The sequence below is a fragment of the Plectropomus leopardus genome, chromosome 12 (genome assembly GCF_026936395.1).
Source record: "Plectropomus leopardus strain MGB_pleo_1.0 chromosome 12, ASM2693639v1, whole genome shotgun sequence".
Lineage (NCBI taxonomy): Eukaryota > Metazoa > Chordata > Actinopteri > Perciformes > Serranidae > Plectropomus > Plectropomus leopardus.
In genome coordinates this window covers 10,279,752-10,307,375 of record NC_142187.1, presented here as the reverse complement: position 1 = coordinate 10,307,375, position 27,624 = coordinate 10,279,752, and the positions used below count along the sequence as shown (strand labels likewise).

General features: G+C 38.4%; 1 protein-coding gene across 2 annotated transcripts; it reads left to right on the top strand.

The window, feature by feature from the left end:
• The first annotated feature begins 273 nt into the window (after window positions 1-273).
• LOC121951434 (cyclin-Y-like) lies at window positions 274-26,313 on the top strand. 2 transcript variants are annotated; one of them, XM_088085257.1, is made up of 11 exons: window positions 274-1,127; window positions 17,152-17,226; window positions 18,645-18,662; window positions 18,948-18,982; window positions 19,325-19,419; window positions 19,534-19,569; window positions 20,678-20,735; window positions 20,953-21,072; window positions 21,596-21,762; window positions 22,350-22,512; window positions 23,895-26,313. In XM_088085257.1, exons 1-11 carry the CDS (start codon window positions 974-976, stop codon window positions 24,009-24,011), a joined length of 1,038 nt encoding a protein of 345 aa, XP_087941383.1. In that variant the 5' UTR covers window positions 274-973; the 3' UTR covers window positions 24,012-26,313. The 2 variants fall into 2 exon arrangements, with proteins under 2 accessions (XP_087941383.1, XP_087941384.1); XM_088085258.1 differs by lacking the exon at window positions 18,645-18,662.
• The last annotated feature ends 1,311 nt before the right edge of the window (window positions 26,314-27,624 follow it).

The following is a 27,624-nucleotide window of genomic DNA, read 5'->3' as shown; positions in this document are numbered from 1 at the left end:
ATATCCATTATAAAGGTGTGAAATAATAGTAACAGTAGAAGTAATAGCAATAGTTCTATTATTTGCATATTTATATATTATTATATATCACAGTTCATAATGCATCTGGAAAGTAAAAGCAAAAAAAAAACAAAAACAAAAAAAAAAAAATCACACAAACACAGAGTATCTGAAAAAAAAAATCAAAATAGAAGTTGTTTCTAAAATAATAATTATAATAATGCTACTGCTACTACTAGTACTATTAATAATAATAAAATTTAAAAAAAGAAAAATCACTGTGGAGGATCCCCCAGGCCCCCTACAGAGGCCACCAGTGTGCTCAAATCCTAGAAACGCCCCTGTGGAAATGCACCACTGGCCTACAAACATAAATTATTTGTTTAGGCTAACTGTCATTAAAACGTGCATGTTGCCCAACAATAATTCATGTAATGATAGAACAGATAGAAGTGGACGCTATTATCGGGATTAAAAAAACAAAAATAGATCAATATATCGGGCTCATCAGAAACACAGCACGAAATGAGCGCTGTCACCCCTCCTCTTATCTCTTCTGCCCTGTCATTTGTAACCACCCCCTTGAACCGGAACCTTTTCTCGGGATTTGCAGCCCTCCCTGTCGGTCTATCGCCCTGACAGCCAGCCACAACGCCGAGCCGCACACCGCTGTGCCTGCAGCAGGATGCGTCCGCCGCTACGATGCCTGGAATAGCGGTGTCAGGTCGGCCCGTTACGTTCATCGGCGACTACCGGTGGAAGTGACATATTCATCCTCTGTGACAGCCTCTCCGTGGACACCGACGACTGACAGGATCCATGGGCGCTGCTGTACGGATGCACCCCCTGCGCGCTGGTGATCTATCCGGCTCGCCTCGGTGGAGTTGGTGACCCATCGTTTCAAGGTCCTATTTCAGCGGGAGAGGATCGTTAACGCAGCCTTCCTACCTCTGGGGGTCGATAAGGGGGAAAGATGGGGAGCACGACCTCTTGCTGCGTGTCTGCCAGCCCCAAGCTCCGCAGAAATGCCCACTCCAGGCTGGAGTCGTACCACCAGGAGTCGGATCTGAGCAGGGAGGAGACGGGATGCAACCTGCAGCACATCAGCGACAGGGAGAACGTCGACGGTAAAAAATGATCAGTGTTTAGACTGTCACCATAACATGTGATGATGCTTAGAAAGCAGGAATAAAGTTCCATTTGAATAGCTTGCAGTGCTTATAGAAGGAATAGCCTACTATAGAAACATCATAGGAATTAGTATAATTTTACTTCAAGACATTAAAAATCTAGCCAACAACACAGAGCCGTAGCGCATGAAGTCAAAATTGGGGGGGGGGTCCAAATTTGCTGGGGGGGCTTGGGGTCAGTACCCAGAAAAAAATAAACAGTTTGAAAACTCATTTCGTATAACATCAGGGGTGGGAATCATCAGAGACTCAATTCAATATTATCATAATACTGAGTTCATGATACAATATTATTGCGATCTGAAATGTTTTACAAAACACTGAGTATAACATATGACATTTGTTAAACATTTGTTTTTATCTTATGGGATAAATCTCACTTCAGTCATTTTTACTACAACTACATTTATCGACTAGACAGGAAAAGCGATTGGTTTTATCATACTTATTAAAGTTTTAGCCGGTTACCAAAACTTTAATAAGTATTTGCAACATAATAATTTCTAATAAAACATTGATAATTGGCTACTGTGTATTGCTAAAAATAATTGAAACGCAAAATATCGCAATACAATTTTGCATCGATTTTTCCTCCCATCTCTTTCATAATATTTATCATAAGCAGTTGCAGTTGGACATTATCCAAATATTGCATTCAAGAGAGAGCTAGGCTTCTTAACACCACAGAAATGTCATATTGATTGATGCTGTCTGGTTTCAAAAATGGCATATATTGTAAGTAAAAACATAATGAAATACAACTCTATTGTAAACATTGTCCTCAGCTCACCAAAACAAGAAATGAAGAACCAAATCTCATAATTCAAGGATTTGTGAAATAATTACAGTAACATAAAAGAATAAAACAGAAAACTTCAATTTAAATTAATTATTTAATATGATGTTAAACTCAATGGGAATATTACAGAAATATTATCAGCATATTATTTTCTTGTTACACTATGTATACGGGGCCGTATGTATTTGTAATTCCTAATGGGGCCACAGTAGCCTTCAAAATAAGATGTTACCATTTTTTTAAAATCTTGGATGATCACTCTTGACCTCCTCTGTGATTTCTGTTACATCTGTAACCTTTGTCATATCCTGGAGAAATATCCGCAACAGCATGTGTTCACACTCATCTTAATAGTGGGCGACTGGCAGAAATGTATCAGTCATCAGTACGGCCCGGCACATGGAAGAGTCATGTGTGCGTTTTCACTCCCATGTATCCTTCCAGAGCGATATGGAGCTGCAGACAACATCCTGTTCATGAGGGCAGACTCCTTTGTGCTGTTCTTTGTTTTCAGCCTGTGCATGAAAGAAACTGCAACTATGGAGCGCAGCCCCCTCCATTGACACATGCTAATATGCATTACAATTGACCCATTCACACTGGAAAATGTCTACTAAATGGGTTGCTTATATTCAGTCAGCAGCCGACCATTAAATATAAATGGATTTTCTCAGAAACTGTATAAGACCCCTTTTCTCACCCCAGAAATTGTACAGACTCTTTCACAGACAAGCATGATTTGAAACTTTTTTTTGCATAATACATCATCAAAAAGTCTGCTTATATATAAGGCCAGTAATACATGTTGTATTTTGTAACTGTATCAACATATCCACTCATTTGGTCATAAATCTGATATCTTGAGGATATAGGTGGCTAATAACACTAGATGGTCACTTATGGTAACCTAAAATGTGTGGCTCTAAGGTGTCCGATGAAGTATCCATTTTTGTTAAAGGGATAGTTTGGATTTTTGAAGTGGGGTTGTATTTTGTCAGTAGGGGTCGACATATTGTTGGCCTGGCCGAATATGTGTGTGTGTGTGTGTGTGTGTGTGTGTGTTTTGTGGATTATCTGTATAAGTGTATTATTTAAATGATCGACAATAAAATTAATTAATTAAAAAGTACAAAGAAAAGTGTCAGTAAGGGCAGCTTTTACCTTGTAACCCCCCAGGATGCTACTTTTATTTATTTATTTATTTATATTTTAATTTTCACTTTATAAGAAAAATAAATGCTGGAAACTTGATGTTGAAAGTTTCAGTTTTGATGAAACATTTGCTAACTGCTGCATTTAAAAAGAGTTTTGTGTTGGAGTTTGTTAGATTCCAACTTCTACATATTGGCAGATTTAAGATTTGAGTTTTTATTGTAAATGCATATTGATTCCCAAATCTTGATTATCTGTCTTTTTAACTGCTAATAATCGGTATTGGTATTTTCCCTGAAAAAACAATATTGGCCAACCCCTAATTGTCAGTGTATTACCTACAGTAGATAGACCTTAAAAATTATAGAAAATATCAGTTTAAGTGGGTGTTGGTATTATCATTCAGAATGACCCTTGAAGGAGTGAAAATAGAAGGATTAGTTTTGGTTGAACGGATGTTTTATCACTATCATTCAGACTTGAAACCATTTTAATGGAAATATTTGTAATATGTCTCTATTTTGAAAATAACTAAAATAAAGGGGAGTTTCTCCATACAGTTGCATTTTTCCCTTCAATATCGTAGATAAGCAAATGTACACGGTATGATAATCATCAGCTTTCATACCATTCTATCACTGCACCCCTATTGCTTATATCCATCTGCTGTCTTTGAAGAAACCAGACTCCTTTGACAAAACAGTCATTTTACATTGCAGAACATGGGAGTTGCTGGTCTCCTGCTGCCTCAATCGGTGTTTGTTTGTGTTATTGTGTGACTTTGTTGATCCTGAATTAATGTAGGTAATACATTTACTACAGATAAGTACCTTATACAGTTCCACTCTAAAAACAAAAACAAACTATCTCTTTAAGATCTGTTAATCAGTGAAATGCCATCCCGGTCTTAAGAAAGGCTGGTATATAAATAGAGCTGAGCTGACTGACGTATAAATAGAGAGAAATAGAGAGAGAAAATAGAGAAAAAAGAAAGAGAAATGTGAAACATCTGGTCTATTTATTCTGCTTTTGTTGCTACAAAATAATCCCAATATTAGTGCCTGTTTTATGTCATGACAGCGTTATGTAGAAGGAGAGTAATTATATACACATCATATTTGTTTGATAAAGAAAAACACCTGCACACATTTTTGGTGACATGGAATAGCGTGCAGGCACTTGCTTATTCTCTTATATACTGTATTTAATCATAAAAAACCCAAACTATCAGTCAGTCAGCTGATGATCAACATCAACTAGTCTGCACCATTCTCTATTCAAACTGACCATATTTGCTGCGGATATTTACTCTTATGCTTGAAATGAACAAAGTTGTACAATGTATTGTCTGACCACATATTAAGGCAAAAGTGTTTCTACCTTTTCTGAATATCAACAATTGAAGTGTGTGTGAAAAGACTTTTGCATGCCGCTCCATCCCTGATCTATTTGCAACAACTTTGTACAAACGAGAATGATGGGAACACTTTCGAACAGTCTATCCTTGAAGGCATTCATGGTGTTGCAACAAGGAAAGTAACCGAGGTCGACATCAGAAAAATGACAATAAATCAAGCTTGAGAAATTTTCAAACCCGTCCTACTTTAAAACCTCCAAACATGCTTTTGGAATACATCAGGAAGTTTTCTCAGGTTAAGGTTAAAAAGACAAACATACAGCTTATACAGATTAACGGTGTACATTCATTATAAGGAGCAAAACATTGACCAGAAACAAGCTTTCTCAATTTAGGCCAGATTTATTGGTATCCATGATATGCATTTTAATTCAGATATCTTGAGGCGAGAGGTCATGGGATCCCCTTTGAGAATTGCCATGCAACTTTTTCCCTTGCCAAAATTTGGCCTAAATTTGAAACATTATTTAGCCCCCTTCCCAACAAATTAAGCCAAAATGGTTAGTACTTAGGTTTTCTAGTTTCACACGATACCACTAGCTTTGTGCAAGGCTAGCTTATAGCCTCTTAAAGGCAGTAATACTTTCTTCCAATTATGTTTTGTGGGTGTTCAGTAATTGCATCAGGGTGGGACACTTTCTTGTTGCCCTTAATTCACACATGAATGAAGTCTATCAGGAGTCACGATAGTTGGTGCACTTTGCTGTAGGAAGCCTTTCATTCTTAACTATCTTGTGCCAAACTGGGTGGATTCCTTTAAGTGCACCGTCAGCACTGTGGAATACCTACTTTTATTGATTAGTGATGTCCTTTCCTCTTGTAAAGTTGCGGAGCGTATGCCATTTACACACTGAATGCCATTTATGATTGCCATTAACTGGAGTGCTCTGCATTATGATGACTGTATATATTGTTATTTCGGCTCCAGTATCCCTGGCAGGGCTGGTTTTGTATCGCTGGCAACATACTGTAGCAGAGTGGAATTTTTTTTGTCCAATAAATGTTTTGGATCATTACTTTATTGGGATGCATATACTGCTGGAGTGTGAAGCCAGATGCTCTCCTACCAGAGCAGAAAAAGTGACATGAAGAAGTTGCAAAGACAGATGATTGGCAGTCGACCAACGCTTCTTGAAGGGGATAAAGACGACTCGTGCTGAGAGGCCGTCTGTCTCGGTGGTGCGATGATTGAAACCGGAGCGTGTCTAATGTGTTGGCTCTATTATGAGTTCACAGACAGTATGATGGAGATTAGTGGGCTTCATTAGGATCTGCACCATCAGAAAAAGTCTACAACCCCCCAAAGGAAAACCCAGAGAGGCAGCTGTGAGCCTGTGTCAGAGCAGATAGGAGAAGCCACAAGGGACACGTGATTGCCAAGAATTAACGCCTCAATTCAGAGAGTGAGGCGTTGCTTTACATCATCTGCTCCTAATTGAGTGGGCTGGCCTTTTGTGCATTAAAAAGTTTGTAAAGTGAAGTTGAAGTGCACTGTGATTCAGTAAAATTAGATTTTGAGCACATACCTGAAATGGGTCTTATGCATTTATGTCATTTTGTGGCAACCACAGAGAAGTTGGTTTGAAGCATGCAGTAGGTCCTACATCAATGCAATTAATTGCTGATTTTAATAAATATAATTAAATAATGAAAAATGCAATCCCATTCAAGAATACTAACAACCACAACCCCTAAAAAGACCATAGAGCTTTTGACACAGTAACTTTGAAAGACTGGTATTTTCCCAAATTTTCACTTTTCTCAGAATTCATGACATAAGAAAAGAAAGACTCCTTCATAAGCCAAAAGTTGTTCTGTTTGTGTCATGATTAGCTTATTCTAATGATCATCCTGCTCTAATAAAAGCACAAAATGCACCTGTAATGAACAAAAACAAGTCACAGTTTGCAGGGATGTGAAAAACCAGGATAAAATGACTGGAATTTGAAAACTATGTGCTGACGCAAAAAGGTTGTGTGAGGATGTTCAGTGTAAATGCTGCGGGTTTGATCAGAGTCTTACAAGCTGCTTAGTGGGGAATTATCATTTCTTGTTTGGACAAACTGTCACACATAAAAAGGATTAAAGAGTTCAAGGAGTCATGGGAAACCTGGAAAGATTGTAGAATGAGTTTTCCTTGCCTCGAAATGTCATCAGAAAGGTGCATTTCAAAGGTTTTGGTACTTGATATGGAAGTATGCATCCGTAAAGGAATGTATCATTAATGGAAGGACAACTATTCCTGCAATATCCTCCCATAGTTTGAGTAGAGCATCACTGTACTGGATCTCGACAGATGTTTTCCCATCACGCCTTCATAGCAGGCAGTTGTCTCTTCAGTGTGGGCTATTATGTCACTATTTGAATCCTAAAATGACCTCCTGGCACTCTCTGTTTTTAAGAACAGATAATCACTTCACTACATAACGCCATCATTTCAATGGCCTGGGGCCTCGAAGCATTTCCAGAGGTAAACCGCTGGATAGAGTTTCAGAAAAGAGCTTAGTCTGGGAGAATTAAGGTTTTTGCTGTTTTGCATGGCTCTCATATTTTTAGTAAGGGATGCAGTTGGTGTTGACAGAGATTTTGTTGCAACACCCTTGTAGCGGTCTGTAGCTGAGTGCCTCGGTAAAGACAAGGACACTGTAAAAGAAGGAAAAGGTGATGACATCAGTGACGGCGTTGGAATTTTGCCATGTTAATGTGGTGGGAAAATCACACTATAAGCCATCATATCTTTCTTGTTTTACCTTTGACTGAAAAAATCCTTCCAAAATATTAGAAAACACATTTTATGTGATTTGTTTTTTATCTAAATGTGCACATTCAAATAAATTCTCTTTTCTTTTGTGAGATGAGGATTGTGTTGATTCTTATAACAAAAGTTAAACAATCTCTTTAAGATACGCAGTCATGGCTGGTTAATGATCGATTGTGTTATAATTATGAATCTCTTCCTGTTGAAAATTTTGTGACATTTTGCAGACGACACTTTTAACCCCCGTGCCTGTGCCGGTAGGCATGTTTAGTAATCCATCCATGAACACAACAACGTGTCGTCTTTTACCTTCAATTATATGGTCGATAAATTGGGCTTTGTTTGCTTAAATGAGTCCTTTGTTGTTTTGAAACTACAGTATAAACATAATTATGATATCATGATGAATGGTAAAGCATACTTGCGCTTACATTGATTCATACAGTCTGTTAGTAGAGGAGAAATTCTGGAGTTTATAGACAGACACCAACGCAACTGACTAACCCACCCTGGAGGTGGAAGATGGATGGAGGGAAGGAGACAAAGCTGTCATATGATCTGCCTGTCTTTGACAAAGCCCTCTGTGTCTCTTAAGATGACTGTAGTCTCTGTGAGGCATCATGCATCAGCTGATGCTCTTATATTTAGGTACAGTGGAAGGATACTGGCTGGTCCACAATGCTTTAAGGCAAAGTCTGGCAGGTTTGCTGAACTTTGTGTAATGATAGTTACTCTCTAATTTGGACTGGATTGAGAGTCAATAACATTTTAAATTTCAATGTTTTTGTTTGTCATAAAAATGTTTGCACTTTAACTTGCAAATACCACAATTCTGGTGAATGTTATATCTCAAGAATGGTGACACTACTCTTGGCTGCCCATTTTTAAAACTGTGCTGATTGTATAGATCGCCCGTGCTGCTGGGAAAAGATGTGCATGAGGCAAATTAAAACTGTGACTGCAGTTTGAGTGGTTTAGGGAAGCATTCGACCATGAGGCAGTGATTCTAGTTGAACTTAAGTCTTTGTTTACTCCCCTTTTTATTTGGGTTGAGTGCACTTAAGTAATAGTAATAGTGTAATAGTCTTTAGTAATAGTGTGATATCTACAATCACAGAGCCTATCACTGATCGTTGCCTAATAGATCAAGAGTAGTAGGGCTGTGCGGCAAACATAGGAAATGTAACTTATCCACCTCTGTGTTCTCATTTTCTTGTTTTCTCACAGCCTTGGTTGTTGCTAATACTCTTTAAAATGCCTCAGTTTGAAATCAAAAGTCTAAGTCAAATTCTGCCATATGTACAGCACATACAGAGGATTGAAACTGCATTCCTCTAAGACCAACAGTGCAGCCAGTGAAATACATCTGACAAGTGTAAAAAAAATAATATATAATAATAAATAAATAAATAATAAATAGAAAAGGCAGAAAGGGCATGCGAAATAGGAAATATTTACAAAGGAAACTGTCAATAATTAACTAACAACTAAGGCACATACAAGGTTAACGGTCATATGAATCTAAAGACATTTTGTCCTCAATAGTCTTTGTGTAGCTGACATCTCATGTGATAGCAACTTATCTCGTCTTTACCTTTCACACCGTATCCCTCACATTATCATCGTTTCACACAGGCCTTTAAATTTCTGTAGTCCAGAGACACAGTGAAGACTGGTATCTTCTTAACAGGACAGTTTAACAGTGAAAGGGGGAGAGACAGAGAGGGGGCAACATGCAGCAAAGGGTCAAGGCTAGAATCGAACCTGCGGCTGCTGTGGTGAGGACACAGCCTCTGTAAATGGGGCGCCGCTCTATCCACTTTGGTCCACTGGTCTGCAGGCTAACAGTCAAAATAAGTTTTAGGCAGAATTTGCAATCAAATTTTAAAGGGACAAAGGCAAGCAGATATTTAAACTGGACAGGCCAAAGACTCGAAAGCAGCTGCTGAAAAACTGGCAAAGGAGTGAATGTTGGCCGGGGGAGAATATATACTTGCACTGAAGTCTAATTGGGAGCAGGTGGGTAGACAGGTGACTGTTCAGGTGATGGGTTAGGGCTGAAAACACACAGGAGTAGTGGATGGCAGTGGAGGAATAGCATGGTTTTAAATGACAGGAGAGGTTAGTACTGCACTGCAATCAGAGTGCAGGGGAATTATGCTCCAATGAAGACGAATATCTCAAAACCGTCCATGAGAGGTGATGAGCTGAACTGTGGAACTCGGATCAATTGTCATAAAAAGCAAAACCCATTCTCATTCTTAAAATGTAAATAAACAAACACTCGCAAGACATTTTTATTCAGTGTATCATTCTTGCTGTAACCCAACCCGACCTCTGTCCTTAAAAAAAAAAAAAAAAAAATCAGCTGCTCATCATCTGCTCAGAGCCGGCACAACAAACAACATGTTTGCTCCTACGCAGTTATCCCTCACAGCAAGAGGAATTGGGGTACACAATGTGTGGAAGTGTGGAAACAAATGAAAAAATGTACAGTATTTTAGTACTAACAAGAAAGTGCACGAAAACAAAGATTCTTCAATCCCAGATCAGGTTCCTCCTTTCTCCTTTCAAAACTGGCTTCAAATTAACTTGTAAAACCTAAAACCTGTTTCCAGTTGTGTGGTTTCCTGGCTGTAATCGCAATCTGACATTTTGGTCCAGTGGGATTAAAGTAAGGTAGAATTTTGACAAGAGGAGCACAATAAATCCCATTCTTTCCACTGCAGAAGCCACGTCAAGCCCCAATACTGATCAAAGAGCAGCAGCCATTTATCTTGCAGGGGCAGCTGACTAACCATGTGTCTCACCACGTTGGCACAGAGGAAACAGCTCTATTAAAGATTAGAGGTGGGAATATTGTGGAAAAAACATCCAAAATCGATGACCAGAAACCAGAATATATACAGCAGATGTATTTCATTCCTCTCCCTTTGTGGGTGAATGATTATTTCTTTCAGGGTCAGAATATTAACAGGAGAGGGTCCTTGTTTGATTTTTTGACTATTAATGAGACATAATTTACTCTCCAATTCACACCAAGACCATCTCATCTCACTAATTATCACTTCACAAAGGCACGATGGCTTTGAGCTGTTGAGGCAGAAAACACTTAAAAGACAGTCTGATTTACATCAGTAAGGACTCGATGTTACAGGAGAGTTCTGGTTACAAAAACCCATCAAAAGCAAAATCATTTTTAGACTGATGCTGCTGAATATGAGTCCAACCCCCAGAAAGTATACCGGACTTTGAAGCCAATTTTCATAGTGGCCACACTATGGAATTACAACTCCAGACTATGTCACATGATGCCGTTGAACCCAAAAAGACTTTTTCCCATCGACTAACATTGGACAGAGACATCTGTAAATCAATGTTTGAGCATCATAACCCCTGAAGAATAAATATTTTTTTTAACATTAAGTAAGTGAAGTGCTAAACCAGAAGTAGCCCGGAAGTTTCTAATTTGCTTGCTCTATGGACCCAATGATGCAAAAGCAACGCTGATTATCTAGGTAATTTCATACAGCGAAACCCCCCCCCTTTTTTTCACTTTCATAGGAATCAACAGATTCTGTCTTCTGTCCAGACTGAAATTAAGGGCCAACTGTAGTATCACATGGCTAGTGTCACGTAAGGGATAATAATTGGTTTAATGACCATTGAGCCTTTTTGGTGCATGTTTGTTGGGGCCGTGTAAAGGCTCAGTGTTGGATTGGAGCTTCTGCTGTTGTGTTAGCTTGAGCTAATGCTCTGGAGATGCTTCTTCAATGCTTTGTCTAACAGTTTGCCGGGGAGTCTGGCAATTGGCGATCAAACCTTCCGCGTAATTGTGTTGTCTTCCTCTGGAGCTATTAAAGACATCCACACCAGCGACACATTTTAGACACTCTAGCCAGCATGCTACGCTTGTTGTTCTTTTCTGTAATTTTTCTTCTGTATTGACGGCTCACAATCCCAACTGTAAAGATGTACCGCCACCTACAGTATCAGGGTATAAAGATACTGCTGTTAATTTAAAGAAAGTAGCCTGGCTTTGTATTATCAGCCCTATTTATCGGCATGAATTTTATGATCAGAGTAATACATAATATTAGAAACGTTCCATTATTCGGTGATAATGTATTGGCCTGAAATATATTGTGCACATCTGCTTTAGATTAAATTTACAATAAAGCAGCTTCTTTATTATGTATTTTTCAGCTCCAGGATACACATTGTTGCAATTTTGTATTACAGTATCATTACTTTAAGATCTAGTAAAGGTGATGTAATAATAGTAATGCAGTAATTTAATATGGTAATGGTATTAGGGGACTTGTATGTGATCCATGCTTTCCCAGGAAACTCTCCCACTCTCTCCCAGGAATATGGGGCCATGTGTGTTCAGGTCAGTTGTGTTTTTTTAAGCTGGGCCCTTCACTACTCAAGGCCTCTGGTCAGTGTGTGTGTGTGTGTGTGTGTGTGTGTGTGTGTGTGTGTGTGTGTGTGTGTGTGTGTGTGTGTGTGTGTGTGTGTGTGTGTGTGTGTGTGTTTGTTGAAACAGCAGCCTATAAGGGGGGCTAGGATAACATCCTCGTGTTGTTTTTAATGGCTGACATAATAATGTGCAATGCTAGGCGTGGTGCTTAACCATCCACCTAATTTTGACTTAAATGTATTCACACTGCCATATAGAAAACATAAACTGCCTGAATCCTGCACAACAACAACAACAACTGCCTTCTAACCAGACCTCTAGAATTTTTAACTGGTCGCTCTGTAACTAATCAGGAAAACATTAAGTCAATCCCTGCAACAGCATTACACACATCCACGTGTAGCACGTTTCAGAGTAATCCAAACTGCTCTGTAAAATGAAACCAGCTAAGATTAATAAGCATGACTGAACATTCAACATGTTCATTGACTGCATGGGAGCGTATCAGGGTTCATGCTACCACAGACTCCAATAATAACACCAGGGTCACGTTCATGTCGCAGCACATTGTAGATGTAACTCAAAGAGTTTTCAGAGGCAGAGCTGCTCCTGAGGCAGAGATAATTTTGGTCTAATCATTGCAATATATATTTAAAAAAACATTAACGTTATTATTAAAAAACATCTTGCAGCAAAAATGTTTGGCGTGATTTGTGACTATAAAGGCTATATTACCTAGAAACATGGGCTAGCACGGAGACAACTGGGCTAACAAGCCAACACAGAGGTTCAATACAAGACACAGTAGAGGAAATCAATAGTAAGGGTAGCAGAAACCAAACTTATCCACATGTTATGGCTAATATGTTTTCTTACTGTTGCCTTCTTACACATGGACAGAACAAACACTTTGTTTCAGTCCACCCAATTATATTAAATTAAACATTCATTCTTCTTTTTGTTTTCCTCAGAAAAACGTGGAAAAAACTTTTAAATGCTAGAAGGTCCATTTTCTTCACCAGCTAGCCAATGACTAAGCCTCTTTACCATTTTTGATGTCTGCATGTAGCTTTGGTTTGTCTGAAAACGAAGGTTACGATATTGTAACCCTAGTTCTAGTAGCACAGGTGGAGCCCTCTACTGGACTCTTTGGGTAATACTCATCTAACCACGAGCACGCATTTACACACAGAGGAAATCATAAATGTAATCGGCCAATCAGGATGTGCCTACTCGAATATGTGGGGAAGGAAGGTGGATTCCCGCTGTCAGACATCCTACACCCTTTGGCGTAGGAGCACCAGGGCCCCTAGAGGGCTCCGTCTGTGCTAATGGAACTCAGTTTACAATATCAAAATCAAAAACATTGCTTTAAGTTTAAGATGACAGATACAAGGCCAGGACATATACCACTTTTATAACCTCCTAGTTGGGTGCTGGGTGCTACTTTTGTGCCCACTTTTTGGCATCTTTCATGCTTATAGACAGGTTGTGCTGTCCTCCAAGTGTTGGTTTTCAAGTGAGTTTTTAGGCCTAAAATGTTCCAAAAGCTCCATGTAGCCCTGCACTACAATGATCAACTTCTTCTCTATATTCAATCATAGACTGCTGTTTACGTAAGAAATAGAAGCTATATACCAGCTGCAGTTGGTTGTTTCCAGTCACGTGACATGCAGTGTGTTGCTGAGTTTCAAAGGTTGAACTTTGTTTATCTCAGGGTGCTTGGGACACTTGGACAGTGTTGCTCTTGCTCTTGCTTTTGAGTGCACCGTTCATGTTTCACTGAAAAGCAATGGATTTGAGTATGCAAAAAGTGCAGCATGTGTATGGGACCTAGGCATTGTAGGGATCTTGAGGAATTTTTAAGGCCTTGAGGCCCCTAATCCATCTGACCCTTTGAGCCACTGAAAGAAAATTTATACCTGTTCTTTACAGACTTTCAGAAACGGACAGTTTCATCGTCATGATCTAAAAATCTAGTAAAACCTTTGATGGTCAGACCTAAAGTAAAGAACTGGGGGAAATGGATGGAATTGATGCATCCTCACAACAAACTGAACGTGGTAACCGATAGCAGCCCCGTGTTGCTGAGACCTCCACATTAAAGGACAGAGACACTGACGCAGCAAGATGCTTGAAAGAAGCAGAAACAAAATACAAACCACATACTGCAAAATCTAACACTGGTGCATCAGCAGCCCCCTGTGCTGCCTAACTAAAAAACGTACGAGAACATTTTTAAAAAATAGATCAGTAAATACAACATTAGAAACAGTATAGTGCAATTATGGTTTGGGCTATTTAGAGCAGGGTGCGCCTGTTGTTAATTCATTATGTAAGAGCAGTAAGGCAGACAGGTAGGCCTGCCAGCTGACAGGTTAGCCGAGCTTCTCCAGTTTCACTGTGCAGATGCCGACTGCGAGTCTTCGTTAAAGTTACTTGAGGTGCTCAATATCACATATCAACAACTCGACACCAGCTGCTTTGCACTCTGGGAATTCCACTATCCGGCCTTAGATTTGCATATTGACAATATTGACTAGTCCGTTGTGAGAATTTAGCAGATTTTAAGTGCCTGGCTTTGGCTTCTTATTTATTTTCCAAAAAGACAGGCCTCAGAGATATCTTCTACTGTAGAGTGAAGTGAAAAGCGAAGTCAGCTCTGTGTAACTGGCAGCTCTTGACTCTTGTTTGACACATGCGTCATGTATTTGACACATCAGTGGCACTTGTCAGAAAGACTGCACGGTGACAGGAAGTGTTTGTTCATCCGTTGGGAAAAAACATGATCTGCACATAAGGTACAAGGTACAGGGTAGATTTATTTTGCCATTTTTCTTAAACCTGGTTTAAGAAGAAATTAAATTAAAGTTGACCCTAAATCCTGCTACATCTTTTTGGTGTCGAAGGAGGCGTTGAGTGTGAGACTCAGCCTGGGGGAAGAAGCTGCTCTGTCGTCTGGTGGTTCTGCAGCGGATACTTCTGTATCTTTTTCCAGATGGCAGCAGGGTGAACAGACTGTGGCTGGGGTGGCTGCTGTCTTTCAGTATCTTTTGGGCTCTGTGCAGACACCTTACTTCAGCGAGGTCACTGAGGCTCTGTAGATGGGAAGCAGTGATGTTCTGGTCAGTTTTAATCACCTACTGTAGAGCCTTCCTGTCCTGGGCCGTTCACGAAACATGCCAGTTCGTGATGTTTCCAGTCAGTATGCTATCTATTGCTCCTCTGTAGAAGTTAACCAAGATCTTGCTCGGGAGTTTAGCCTTCCTAAGTTTCCATAGGTAGGATTTTTGTGTAGTTTAAATCTGAAATCCTTTATATTTTCCCACAAACACACTAAATACCAGCTCAGCTCTAATTCATTAACGTGTTGAAATTGGCCGCATGCAGCGACAGTCCTGATTACTGTTGCATAAGGTGCTGAACTGTGGCAAGTCTAATCCAGGCTCAGTGCATTCAGCCTGGTGGTGTTGACAGAGTTGACTGTGTTCAGGTGCTGACCAGCTGTCCAGCACAGGGTTAGCTGCTTTGGGATGAGATTTGCAAATACATACAAATAGTTTGCACATCAAAATCTCTCATATTGCTCTTTTATTGAGTCGTTGGGCACAGACATGTTAAAGCCACCGTCACCTCTCCTACACAGGCCTGGAAACTCACATAAACTCTGTCATGATTTCCCTCTTCATTCATTGAGTCGTTTTGCATCTTTTTTAAGTTGTGTTGCCCCTTATTGTAGTAATTTTATGTCTCTTTCAAGTAGTTTTGTGTATATTTGAGGTAATTTTGTTTGTTTTTTGTGTGTCTGTGTCTTGTAGTTAATATGTTTCTTTTAGTTGTTTTGTGTCTCTTTTTGGTTGTTTTGCCCTATTTTTGAAGTTTTTTTTGTGTGCCTGTCGTTGTCTTCTTGTGTATGTTTTCTCCCTTTTGTAGTTATTGTGATACTTTTTTGGTTGTTTGGCCTCTTTTTGCTGTTATTTTGTGTCTCTTTGTTGTCATTTTGAGTGTTTTTGGTTTCTTTTTATAGTTAATGAGTTAGCAGCCAAGTAGTTTTGAAGTGTTGTGAGCCCTAAAGGTCATGAAACATGTTGCTATGCAGAGCCATGGAGAGATTCAGCTGGATGCAGCCTGCAGGGTGAACTGCTGGTTAGAAAGAGAACTCTGTTTGTTAGCACACTTCTGTCGCCTGACAGCAGTGATGTTATTTTAATTCCCACAGTCTCACAGTCAGTTGTCTCAAAGCAGCTGCTGTCTTTAAGACAGATGATTGGCCGTGCTTTCCTCCAAGGCCTGCATTGTGATCAAGTAGCCCGTATCTTAATCTGGATCTGTTATATAGTCACATCGTAGGAGTCAGAACATTTTGGCAGTGCAGATTGCATGCCGCACATTTTTTAATGATGATTTCACAAAAAGATGTTAATGGAGAGCCATCCTGAATTTCAGTCTTCAAAATGCAGAGTTCAGACTATGAGTGCAAAATTGTAAGGCTAGATCTCAGGGGAGAAACTGTCCTTGTGTAATTAAAGTGCATCGATTTCCTGAACACTGCAGCTTATTTTGTTTCACATGAGTGCTAGCTGTGACAAAGAGGAGAAAAGCAGCTTTTCAGTTCATACCAACTGCTGCCTGAAGAAAATGGTATCTACAAGGAAACAAGGCAACAAAGTATTTTGACCTGCATGACGAGGGGCCATGTTTTGAGTGCTCTATTTGTGCTTTATGTGCACAGACAGACGTGTCCGCGACTCATGCCCTCAGGCCGTGATGCAGGGCTCATCAGCTTTGGATGGACACATGAATCATGCCTGGATGTGTTTGTGGGTGCAGCAGAAAAAAAATAAGCATATAGCCTCGCAAAGGGAAATATATGGAACAAAAGTCCACGCAGCAGAACCTTACTTTGCATTGCAATGACATTTTAAATTTTTCAGGTACTTGTTCAAAAATTAAATTTTTTATATGTTTGTTCTTAGGTTATGCTTTAACATCTGCACTATGTGTATGTCTTAGATTATCATTTTTACTTGCATGTCTTCTTAATTTTTTTTGCGCATATTGTTTGAGCGTGAAGGATTTCATTGCCAACGACAAATTGTTGTGCATATGACAACGAATAACTTGAACTTAAAATCTAAGTAAGGACATTGGGACATTGGTTATCTTTCTAAATTTTATGGAAGAAAATATATTTTGAAAACTTGACCATAGTAAACCCTCTCCACTTCCTGTCTTAACAAAGTCATTTGTTGTGAAAATAGGGCAGAAAAATTATACATTACTGCCTTCTAATAGGAAATAATATATGTTGCTGTTCTTGCATTGATGGATCATTGAAGATGACTGCAGCAGTGTGTCTCTGATCACTGTTGTGATTTCACACAGTGACGTGTGTGCTTTGTGTTTTGACAGAGTTGAATATGGAATACAATCCATCGGACCATCCGCGGGCCAGCACTATATTCCTCAGCAAATCCCAAAACGATGGTGAGCAGCTCCGTTTCATATTAATTAAAAATTGTCCTTTTAATACAAACTGCATGGGAAGTCAGTTAATCTGTCCGAGTAAGAAGACAAATTTGGCTATGTTTGACGTGCATGTGCCTCACAGAACACACTAATCATGATCATGAAATACATTCAAGACTCTGAGGCTCTGGAAAAAAAGATTTTTCATGGAGAAATACTGAGTAAGTAGGCGCACTGATCCCAGTGCAGTGTCTGTGGCTAGCTGATGTCTGATAATGTATGCCGTTGCCCGGAGGCATCTGACTGAGAGCTCCAGCATCTGAGGGGGCTTCAGTCAAACTGTAACAAAGGAAATATTAACATGTTTTTAAACCCATAAACACCACAGCATCATCATTTTTCTTAGAGGCCTCGGGAACAAACAGACTGCACTAGTTTTGTGATACTGAAGCAGATGAACACCTCATCTGATAAATGTATTTCCCTGTTAATATAATCAGTTATATCATACAGATATTAGATTCTGTATGCCTGCATATTTGTCATTGAATCTTCTTTTTTCTGCACAAGCTTATGGACTTCTTCATTCAGAGAATTTGTGTGTGCCAAATGATGTTTGACATGTGTGAAATAGATGAATTACTTTTTCTATTAGATGGAAAATAATGATTATTGTTGCTTGTTTTTTGCAATATTTAGTCTTGTCTTTGAGAAACAAAAAAAAAGAGTCACATGTTGGTGATCCACCCTCCCTTTTACTTGTGGCTTTAAAGGATAAAGCTGATGTTATTTAAGCCTTTTTATTTTTATCAACAAATCCCCTGAAGAGACAAAAACCAGCAGAAAATTAATCCTACGAGCAAATATTGTCTGTATAGTTAAAGCTTGATATGAGCTCCACAGTGATTTAAAAAAACAAAAAAACAAAACAAACACGTTTTCTGGTAAAACAAAGCACTTTAAGCTGCATCTCTTGGAAAAAAAAGGATACTAAAAACACATAGATTAAGTTTTCATATGTTTTGATTAGGTTTGGATTGACTCTTTCTGTGGAATTTGTTGATAATAATAAAAAAAAACTATTATGACATGACTACAGTGACCTAAGTCCCAAAAAAATAAGAATATTATAGAGCAAAATCTTCTTTCTCCCTTTTTTGATCCCTCAGATTTATCGTGTGACACCTTTAGGGGCCTTGACCTCCAGGTTTAGGACCTCTGCTTTTAATAATTTCACAGAAAATGCTTGCTTTTTGCTCTCTCAGTAAGAATGTGGTGCATCTAATTTTGTACCTGACCTCAAATTAATGCTGTATAACATGGGTGTCATCAGTGGAGGCTGAAGTTCAGCATGTTTGAAAAGAATCCTGCTGTTGTCACAGAATCAGCGACTCTGCTGCAGATGTAATAAGGTTTTTTGGTTCCTGTTTTTTCAGAGGTGCCCTGCAGGAATGGTGAGTGTTCCTGAGTTTGACTTTGTCGCCCTCCAGTGGTGCAACATCACTTCTTCTTCTGTCTATTGACGCTCCATCTTTTCTAAGTTGTTTTTAACTGTGACCTCTCAACACTTACAGCTTTTGTTCTGTCTTACAATAAGCAGTGTAAAGCATGTAACCTGCTTGCTGTGTTTTGGTTTTTGCGTGTGTGCTGCTGGTTGATAAATGCTGGGTTTTGCATTTTTGTTGCTGTCAATGCAGGAGAAATAAAATTTAATAATGAACCTGTTTTTCTTTCTGTAGTGCGAGATAAACGAAAAAGCCTCTTCATCAATAATGTAAGTGTGCAGTTGTTTCTATTTCTCTCCACAAATTTTAACATTATTAGGTCACACCTCAAATTTATCAGCGATTAAATTTTTTGTCATTCAAAATCAGCTGGCCTTTGTGTTTTTGATAGGACTACACACAGGGGAAGCTGCAAATAAGAATACCAAAACAAAAAATGTCACAATCTTAGTGCCCATGTTGCTGATTCTCCTTCCTCCTGTGTCCAACACCCTGGCATGCTTTATCTGGGTCAGACAAAAACATGTACACTCCAATAACACTCACTGTGTGTGTGTGTGTGTGTGTGTGTGTGTGTGTGTGTGTGTGTGTGTGTGTGTGTGTGTGTGTAGCATGGAACGTCGAGGCGGAAATACAGCTCCTGCTCCACCATTTTCCTGGACGACAACACAGTCAGCCAGCCCAACCTCAAATACACCATCAAATGGTAAAAATGGGATTAAATAACATCTAACGTAAATAAGGAAGATATATTATTTATTATCGATAGATCTGATATATTTAAACATATTAACGCATGTGTTCTTTTTTCTCTCTTCAGTGTAGCTCTGGCGATTTACTACCATATAAAAAACAGGTGGGGATTCTCACTCATTTTTAACAGTACTCTCTGGTCACAACATAAATGCAGACACTAATGTGTAGGGATACAACCAAGGATCATTTCATTATCAACTAATTCGTCCATTGTTTTCACCAATAACTGTTTGGTCTATTAAATGTCAAAAAATCATAAAAAATACTTTTCACTATTTCCCAGAACAACCAGTGGCTCAAAACTCAAAGACTCTTAGTTTACAATAATAAATGACAAAGAAAAGCAGCAAATTCTCACATTTAAAAAGCTGCAAATGTTTGGCATTTCTACTCTCAAAATGACAGAGGCGATTAATCGATTTTAAAAATAGTTGCCGATTCATTTTCTTTCGATAAACTAATTTATTAATTGTCTAATCATTGCAAATCCTCCAATGTAGTAAAGAAAATTCTGTGTAGGTTTTCTTTTATTTACTTTAAGTTTCAGTAACTGCAATATAGAATTAGGATTGTTTGCACAAAATGAGAAGGGTTAAATAGACATGCATTTTATGAAAAAGAAAAATATGTTCATTCTGGCTCAGGATGTGACATGTAGTCTTCATTGCATTAAAAACAAAAAACAAGATTATGATATTATTACATCCAAATAAAATAAATGTTGACATATCTACATGCTGTATATATATATATATATATATATATATATATATATTTATATTATATATATATATATATATATATACGTATATTTATTTATTTATTTATTATATTTTTTAGATCAAAAATCTTATATATAATAAAAAAAATATTAATATAATATATTTTTTTTAAATACTCAAATTTATTGCTTTATCATCAGGAACCAATACACTTGGGTTATTACAAAATTAATAAATCAAACTCTTCTATGAAACCACAGCAATTAAAGGCATTTATTAGCTATATTTAGCTATATATACTCATCTCTATTTATTAATACAAGAATTTCAGCCAATAGAAAATGTTTCTATTAAAAACCTTTGCCACTACAGTGAACATATTTAGTGTATAAAAGATTTTTTTTTTAAATCTGACTTTTTAAATTGTTAAAATTTGAATTATTTCATGAGATCCACAATGTAACTGTTGTTTATTTGTCATGCCAGGGACATGGAAGGAGGGATGCTGCTGGACATATTTGATGAGAAGCTCCATCCTCTTTCAGTGAGACATCATCAGTTATCATGCAACACATTTTGCACAAATATCTATATTATTTTACTCATTTGTTAAATGTGTCTTCATTTAATATGTTAGAATTGGGTCAGATTTATTTTTTTTGTAATGTGGCAGCGTTGTTACTGTGCTTGTAAATCTCCTCATTTGCTTTTCCTTAACCCTTTTCTTCCTCTCTTCTCTTCACCTCTTTCTCTTCTTCCAGAAATCAGAGGTGCCGCTTGACTATGACCAACACGACCCGGAGCAGAAGCAGATCTACCGCTTTGTCAGAACGTTGTTTAGCGCCGCTCAGCTCACTGCCGAGTGTGCCATTGTTACACTGGTAAGATTCTTTATTCTCCTCTGTCCATAAGATAAAACACTCATACCCTTAGTTCACCCTGTGTGGTGACAAAACAACAACAACAAAAAAAACATTGCCAAATTTCTCAAAAAAAGCTTTTCCATGAAGGTGCGGGCTGCGTTTAAGTGTGCCCTCATGCACACGTAATCACACACAGTTTCTGTTTGGGCTGCGGGGGAGAGTGCACCCTGATGTGTTGAGACAAGCCAGGGATGTGTGTAAATTGGTGATGAGACTGTGCAGCCCAAATGTCGTCTGTGGGTCTCAGAGAGTGATGAATGCAGGATGTCATACAGGAAAGAGAGGACGTACACCTCCTGACACCGCTGAGCAGAGCAAGGAACGTAAATGAGTTAGACACATTGAGAACTTGTTAGACTTTTAATTATTGTTTTTAGCTTTTTGTCCTAAAACATGTCCTTTTTCCTCTCTTTGAATTGTTTTCTTCAGCTTTTCTCTCATGCCCAGTTTTAAGTGTTGCTTTCTCTGCGATGTGGCGCAGGTCTACCTGGAGAGGCTCCTGACCTACGCAGAGATTGACATCTGTCCTGGTAACTGGAAGAGGATTGTCCTGGGTGCTATCTTGCTGGCCTCAAAAGTCTGGGATGACCAGGCCGTTTGGAACGTTGACTACTGCCAGATCCTGAAGGATATCACCGTGGAGGACATGTGAGTTTATTTATTTGAACCCTTTGAAAATTGGCTTTATTTATGTCAAAAACGTGGGAAGAAAGCAATGAGTAATGGGAGAAGAAATAAACCAAAAAACAGCAAGAAATTAGTAAAAAAGCACAAGAAAATTACCAGAAAATTTGTTAAAAAAACAAAGAAAAAAAGTTTTAAAAAAGGAAGAAATAACTCAGAAAAAGTGCTGAAGCAGTTCTTTTACCCTAGACATTTTCCCCTAACTTCATAAAAATAATTTTCTAAATCTGCTAATTTCTTGCAATTTGTTGAACATTTCTTACCAAGTTGCTCTTTGTCTTTTTATCCATGTTAAAAAAAGAAATTACACAAATTTGCTCAGACTTCAAAGGTTTAAATACTTATGAAAGGCATCAAGAAAAGTGATGTCGCTCCAGGTTTCAAAAGATGAAGAAACACAACTGGTCTTATATTCAGGACTTTGTTTAAGAATTAAGATTAATTCTTGGATAAGGTTAAAAATGAAAGGTGCTGACTTGTATTAGTATGCATTTTCCATATTGTGCGTATCGATTTCATGAATGAACCTCCAGCTTGTTACTCTCAAACAGGAATGAGCTGGAGCGGCAGTTTCTGGAGCTGCTGCAGTTCAACATCAACGTGCCGTCCAGCGTCTACGCCAAGTATTACTTTGACCTGCGGTCACTTTCAGAATCCAACAACCTCAGCTTCCCCCTGGAGCCGCTAAGCAGAGACAAGGCCCAAAAACTAGAGGTGATGCACTTCCTTTTTACATGGCCTCTTCTGTTCCATTTCCTTTCCTAGTTTTCTTTCTTTTTCCTCCTGTCAGTCAGTCATTTGCCAATCATAAAGTTTAAAGCCACTATGTGTAGAAGCTGAGGATCTCTTACTTTGGTGCTACAGGAAGAAAAATGCATTAACACTGAGCAGATCAATCAATACATTAACACAAACAGTTATCAACATTCTGAAACCCCTTTGTCTTTCAAAGTTCTATCCTCAGACAAAAACAGCATCAGTTAAACAACATAACAGTGACAAAAACAACAATAAAAGAAAAGCAAAGCATTCAGTTAGCAGGACAGTTAATCTGCTGTTTTATCCTACTGTTAATAGTTATGCAAAATAATAATCATGTACTTATATATTTACTTATTGTTTACTATTACTGTAAACATTACTTAATACTGTATGTGACTGTCTATATAAACATTTATCAGTATATTACTATATTTCTATATTCCCTTATATAGTATTCCTTTATAGTTCTCTATTAATGTAGTTTTGTTGCACTACTATGTTCCTACCCTAACTGTTATGTAACTTAATAATAAATAGTAATAGTTTTTCCCAAATAATGGACAGATTTTTAGGCATTCCATTATCTTAAGTGGTTTAAACATCATGTGTATAGTTCTTGTGAAATGGGAAAAATATTCTCCTCAGGGTAATACGTCCCTGAACCCCCCTAGGTTTGGGCTGAGCCCTGAATGTTTACAATGTCTGGCTGCATCCCAACATCACAAGCGCTTTTCACACTGCCTGTTCAAGGCGCTGTTATGCTGCCTGGTAATTCTGTATAACAGGTAAAATTGTGGGATGTTGTGCGATTTCTGTGTAAAAAGGGATACTGATGTGCAACAGCAAACTGCATAAACCAAACAACATTATTTTGTTGAAAAACCATCTGCAGTTGTAAATGGTTTTGCAGGCTGACATGTCTAACCTTTATTGATCCTCAGAAATGTTGGAAATGTAAAAAAAGTTTTTTTTTAAATTCTTGAATTTATTTTTTTATTTCTTTCCCCCCTGATACTTTTATATGAAAGGGGCTACATACAGAGTTCACTGAATCACTAAATTTTTTTTCTCCATTTTTTCACAGGTTTCTACCAAAATATATGTGCAACCACAAAAAAAAAAATGCTATATTTACATCAAAATCCTACAAATAGTTAAACTGATCTAGAGATAATCAAGATTCATCATGAAGCATGCTTTTTGCAAAAAGATTCTGAAAAGCAAATTGTACATTTCTTTGATGAGCATGACCTCTTTTAATGATCTCAGATAAATACACTAGAAGTACACGTTTTGTTCCTTCATTAAAACCTCTTTCCATTTCTTTTCTTCAGGCCATTTCCAGGCTATGCGATGACAAGTACAAGGACGTACGCAGAGCTGCGAGGAAACGCTCTGCCAGCACGGACAATCTATGTGGGATCAGATGGGTTCCTGCAATCCTCTCCTAACCACTATTGATCTGCCATGAACTGAACACTGGCATCAGACTGGATGAGAAAACTCAAGAGTGGAAACAGGCCGACGTGGTTCTGTGCAGAGTTCAGAAACTTGAGTTTGGATACCAGGATGTGGAACTTGACGGAACACTGACTGAAATCTGGATGTCCGACCGTTGAACTGGAGGCAAGAAAGTGAACTCACGCCTGAAATTTTGGGAGGTGAGGCGAATGCCAGAGCGGTTTCTAACTGAACCTGATCCCTTCGCAGTGCCTCATCTCTTCTGTTTGTGACAGAGAGTAGGGAGTTCCTGGCTGATTTATTTGCAGGGAAAAATCTAGCTTTGGACCAACCAAAAAAGTCCTGGACAAGACGACCTCAGAATCTTCCAATGACATGGCACCGTGAACCTGTCTTAATGTATCAGCACTCTGTTCAGTTCTCTGGTCTTGTGTCTGGCCTAATTTGAACGATTTGACATAACCTGCCTTTGACATGGCCCTGCAACTTCATAATGAAGCATATTATTTATTTTATTATGATTATGTGAACTAATACGAACAGTTGCAGCTGCCTGAACGCATAGCACCTGCAGAATTTCAAAAAACAGTAGCGTAGCACTGGAATTTCTACTGGTTATTTATTTCCTTTGACAAGTTGTAGAATAATAAAAGTGTTAGCGAGTTTTCTCCTTTGGAAATATTTGTATTACAAGGTTTACAGTATTTCTAGTGCACCTCTTGATACTCAGGTAGTCTGTATAATCTTTTGATTATTGTGATGCACCTCATTTGAAAAGACTGAAACACAAATTATGACAAGTGACAAATTGCAGATGGAAGGAGCATTGTGACAATAGATACATTCCTGTTTTGGGGGCATAAATAATGAAAGGTCCACTGTTTAGGATTTAAGGTGATGTATTGGCAGAAATGGTATATAATATTCATAACAACTGAACCAAACTAGGAACTGCTATGTTTTCGTTACCTTAGAATCAACTGTTGGTATCTACATATGGAGTGGGTCCTTTTCCAGAGTGCACCATACTGTTTCAGCCCAGAACAGACTAATTAAACATTGACTCTAGGATAGTTTTTGCGTGGGGTACATAAGGGGTGGGCAACCTGCAGAACCACACGAGCAGCTCCATCTGGATTAAAAATAATACTGAAATGAATATCTTTATAAATTTTTTTTCAACTTTTAAATTTTATTAATCGTCCATGTTGGCCTAAAATGATCCTAACATTCTTCAATTGTAAAAATGTCTAGCCTATACACCATCTGAAATGTGCCTTGTATACCTGCGGCTTGGAGCCTTTTTCTCTTAATTTTGCCAAACTTCAAGAGCAATGGCTGGTCTTGAGCCTCTCTTGCTAAACTAGCTATGGATTCCAAATCCAAAACAAAAGATTTTTTTTGAAAAAAGGAGACTTTGATACTGTGTGAATAGATCTGTATGCATCACCAACACCAACGCAGTTAAAGAACCAAATAATCATAAATAACCCACAGTGGAGTAGCCACCTTGTGGTAGAACATATTAATGCATGCTTATTTATATCCATTTGTAATGTTGATTAGGATGATTTAAGCAGCTTTACCCACATTATCATGCTGAAATATGTTGTGCGCCTTCTTTTTGCCTTTCTTTTCATAGTTAAGGTTGCAGACCCCGTCCTACACGCATGGTATGTGGAGAAGTTTTAGTTCTTTTTCCTCACCACTAGATGCCACTAAATCCTACACACTGGACCTTTAAACTTATACAGCCTGACAAAATGTGATAGTAAGCTTAGTATTCATCAAACTTTGGTTATGTCTTCATGTCTTTGTCAAGGGGGTTTTAGCAGTTTATTAAACCAGACCATTTCAAACTTAAGATGCCCAATAGAAGCTTTGAGTTAAGCAAGCACAGCTCTCTGCTGACATCCAGTGGATATCATTAGCACTGGACAAGCCTCTTATTTCAGGTTGTGGTACATTTAAGAGTCAGTTTGCCCAAATTCCAAATTTGTGTGTGGGAATTGAGATTTGTGCTGATAAGGAAAAGATGTAAGGTTATTTTGCACCACGCAAATTTATTCAGCACCAAAAGTCAAACCTCAAACCAACAGAATAATCACAGCCTAATGGTCTGACAAGCACACTCTGCAGTGGAAGCTACAGTGTGAGGATACCTCACAGTACTGCTTTGTTATTATTTATTCAGTTTTATGGAGCTCTATAACAGTACATTACAGCACTTCTACAGCACATTTGGAATATCGCAAATAAAGAATATTCAGTTTCATTAAGTTTCTTGCTCAACAGTTGCCACCCGCGTGTCTTTATTTCCCTGCTGACGTTGAACATTTAACCTACAGATTGTAATAATACAGTACACCCATGCATAGAGTCTACTTGGGGTTAAGTGGTTTCTTCAACTTTACCATGTTTTCAAAACCTATTGACTAAAAATGCATCAGACCTTTGAACAGAGCTGTTTCCTTGGTTCCTGAGTGCCCAGTTTGGAGTTATCTGGTTTCAACAAGAGACCTTGCTTAGGAAAGGAAACATTTTCTTTTCACCAGTTGTCTGGACCAAGGAAAGCTGCACTACTGTGGGTGTGACTGTAACACCTAAGACCTTATAAGCAAGGGTGTAGCACCAAATTCCGGCTTTCTTTGCTTAAGCAGTCCCTGTGGGCCCCCTGTCCAACCTCTCTTCATCCATGTCTCTCATGCACTTTTTTAAAAATTTTATTTTATTTATTAACAAATTCAGTTTGCTTTGGTTTTCGTTCCTGACTTTTCTTTTTTGGAACCACAACTTCCCTTTGTTGGGCAAAGACATGACGCGCTGTGTGTACTCTGGTGTTCCAGCAGCATAAGAAGTCTCTCACTCGCTCGAGCTGCATTTACAGCAGGATGTATGAAAAGAAATAGATAAAACATTCATTCCTGTGAGAGTTGCTCAGTGGTGCAAAAAATCTCTATTTGAGTGGTATAAAATGACTCAGATCTTCCGCATTATGGGGCACATAGAACAAGCACATCAGAGAATCCGGATAATGAAACGAGTCATTTCGGGAATTCTGATGCTCAAAAAAATGTATCCACTGATTTACAGATGACCCTTTCCCAATTCAAGTCTATGGTTTAAAGTCTTTTTGGGCCCCATGCAATCGTGTGACGCACCCAAAAAGTTTAATTCTACTTTTGGCTTCTATGAAAACTGTCTTCAAAGCCCGGTGCTGTTCCTAAGAGCCTGGTTTAGTGACAAGTCCCGGTGCAGGAGCAGACTGATACTCAACCAGGTTCAATTTAGTTATGACACTAATTATTTAATTTTTTAAAAATATTGCAGAGTAAACCAAACTTTTCATCCCAGGCCTTTTCATTGGTCCAGAACACAAAAATAGAAGTAACCCACTAAAGGTGTGTTCATTCATTAAAATACACTTTATTGCCTTTTAAAGCAATAAAGAAATCATTACGCTGAACACACCAAAACAGGAGAAACTGGATATCATATCAACTTTTGGTACACTTTCTAATGATGTAAATTTAATCATTTAAACCCCGTCTGCAGAGCCACAAGTTTGAGAGTCTCTAAAACTCCTGACAAATTCATTATTTT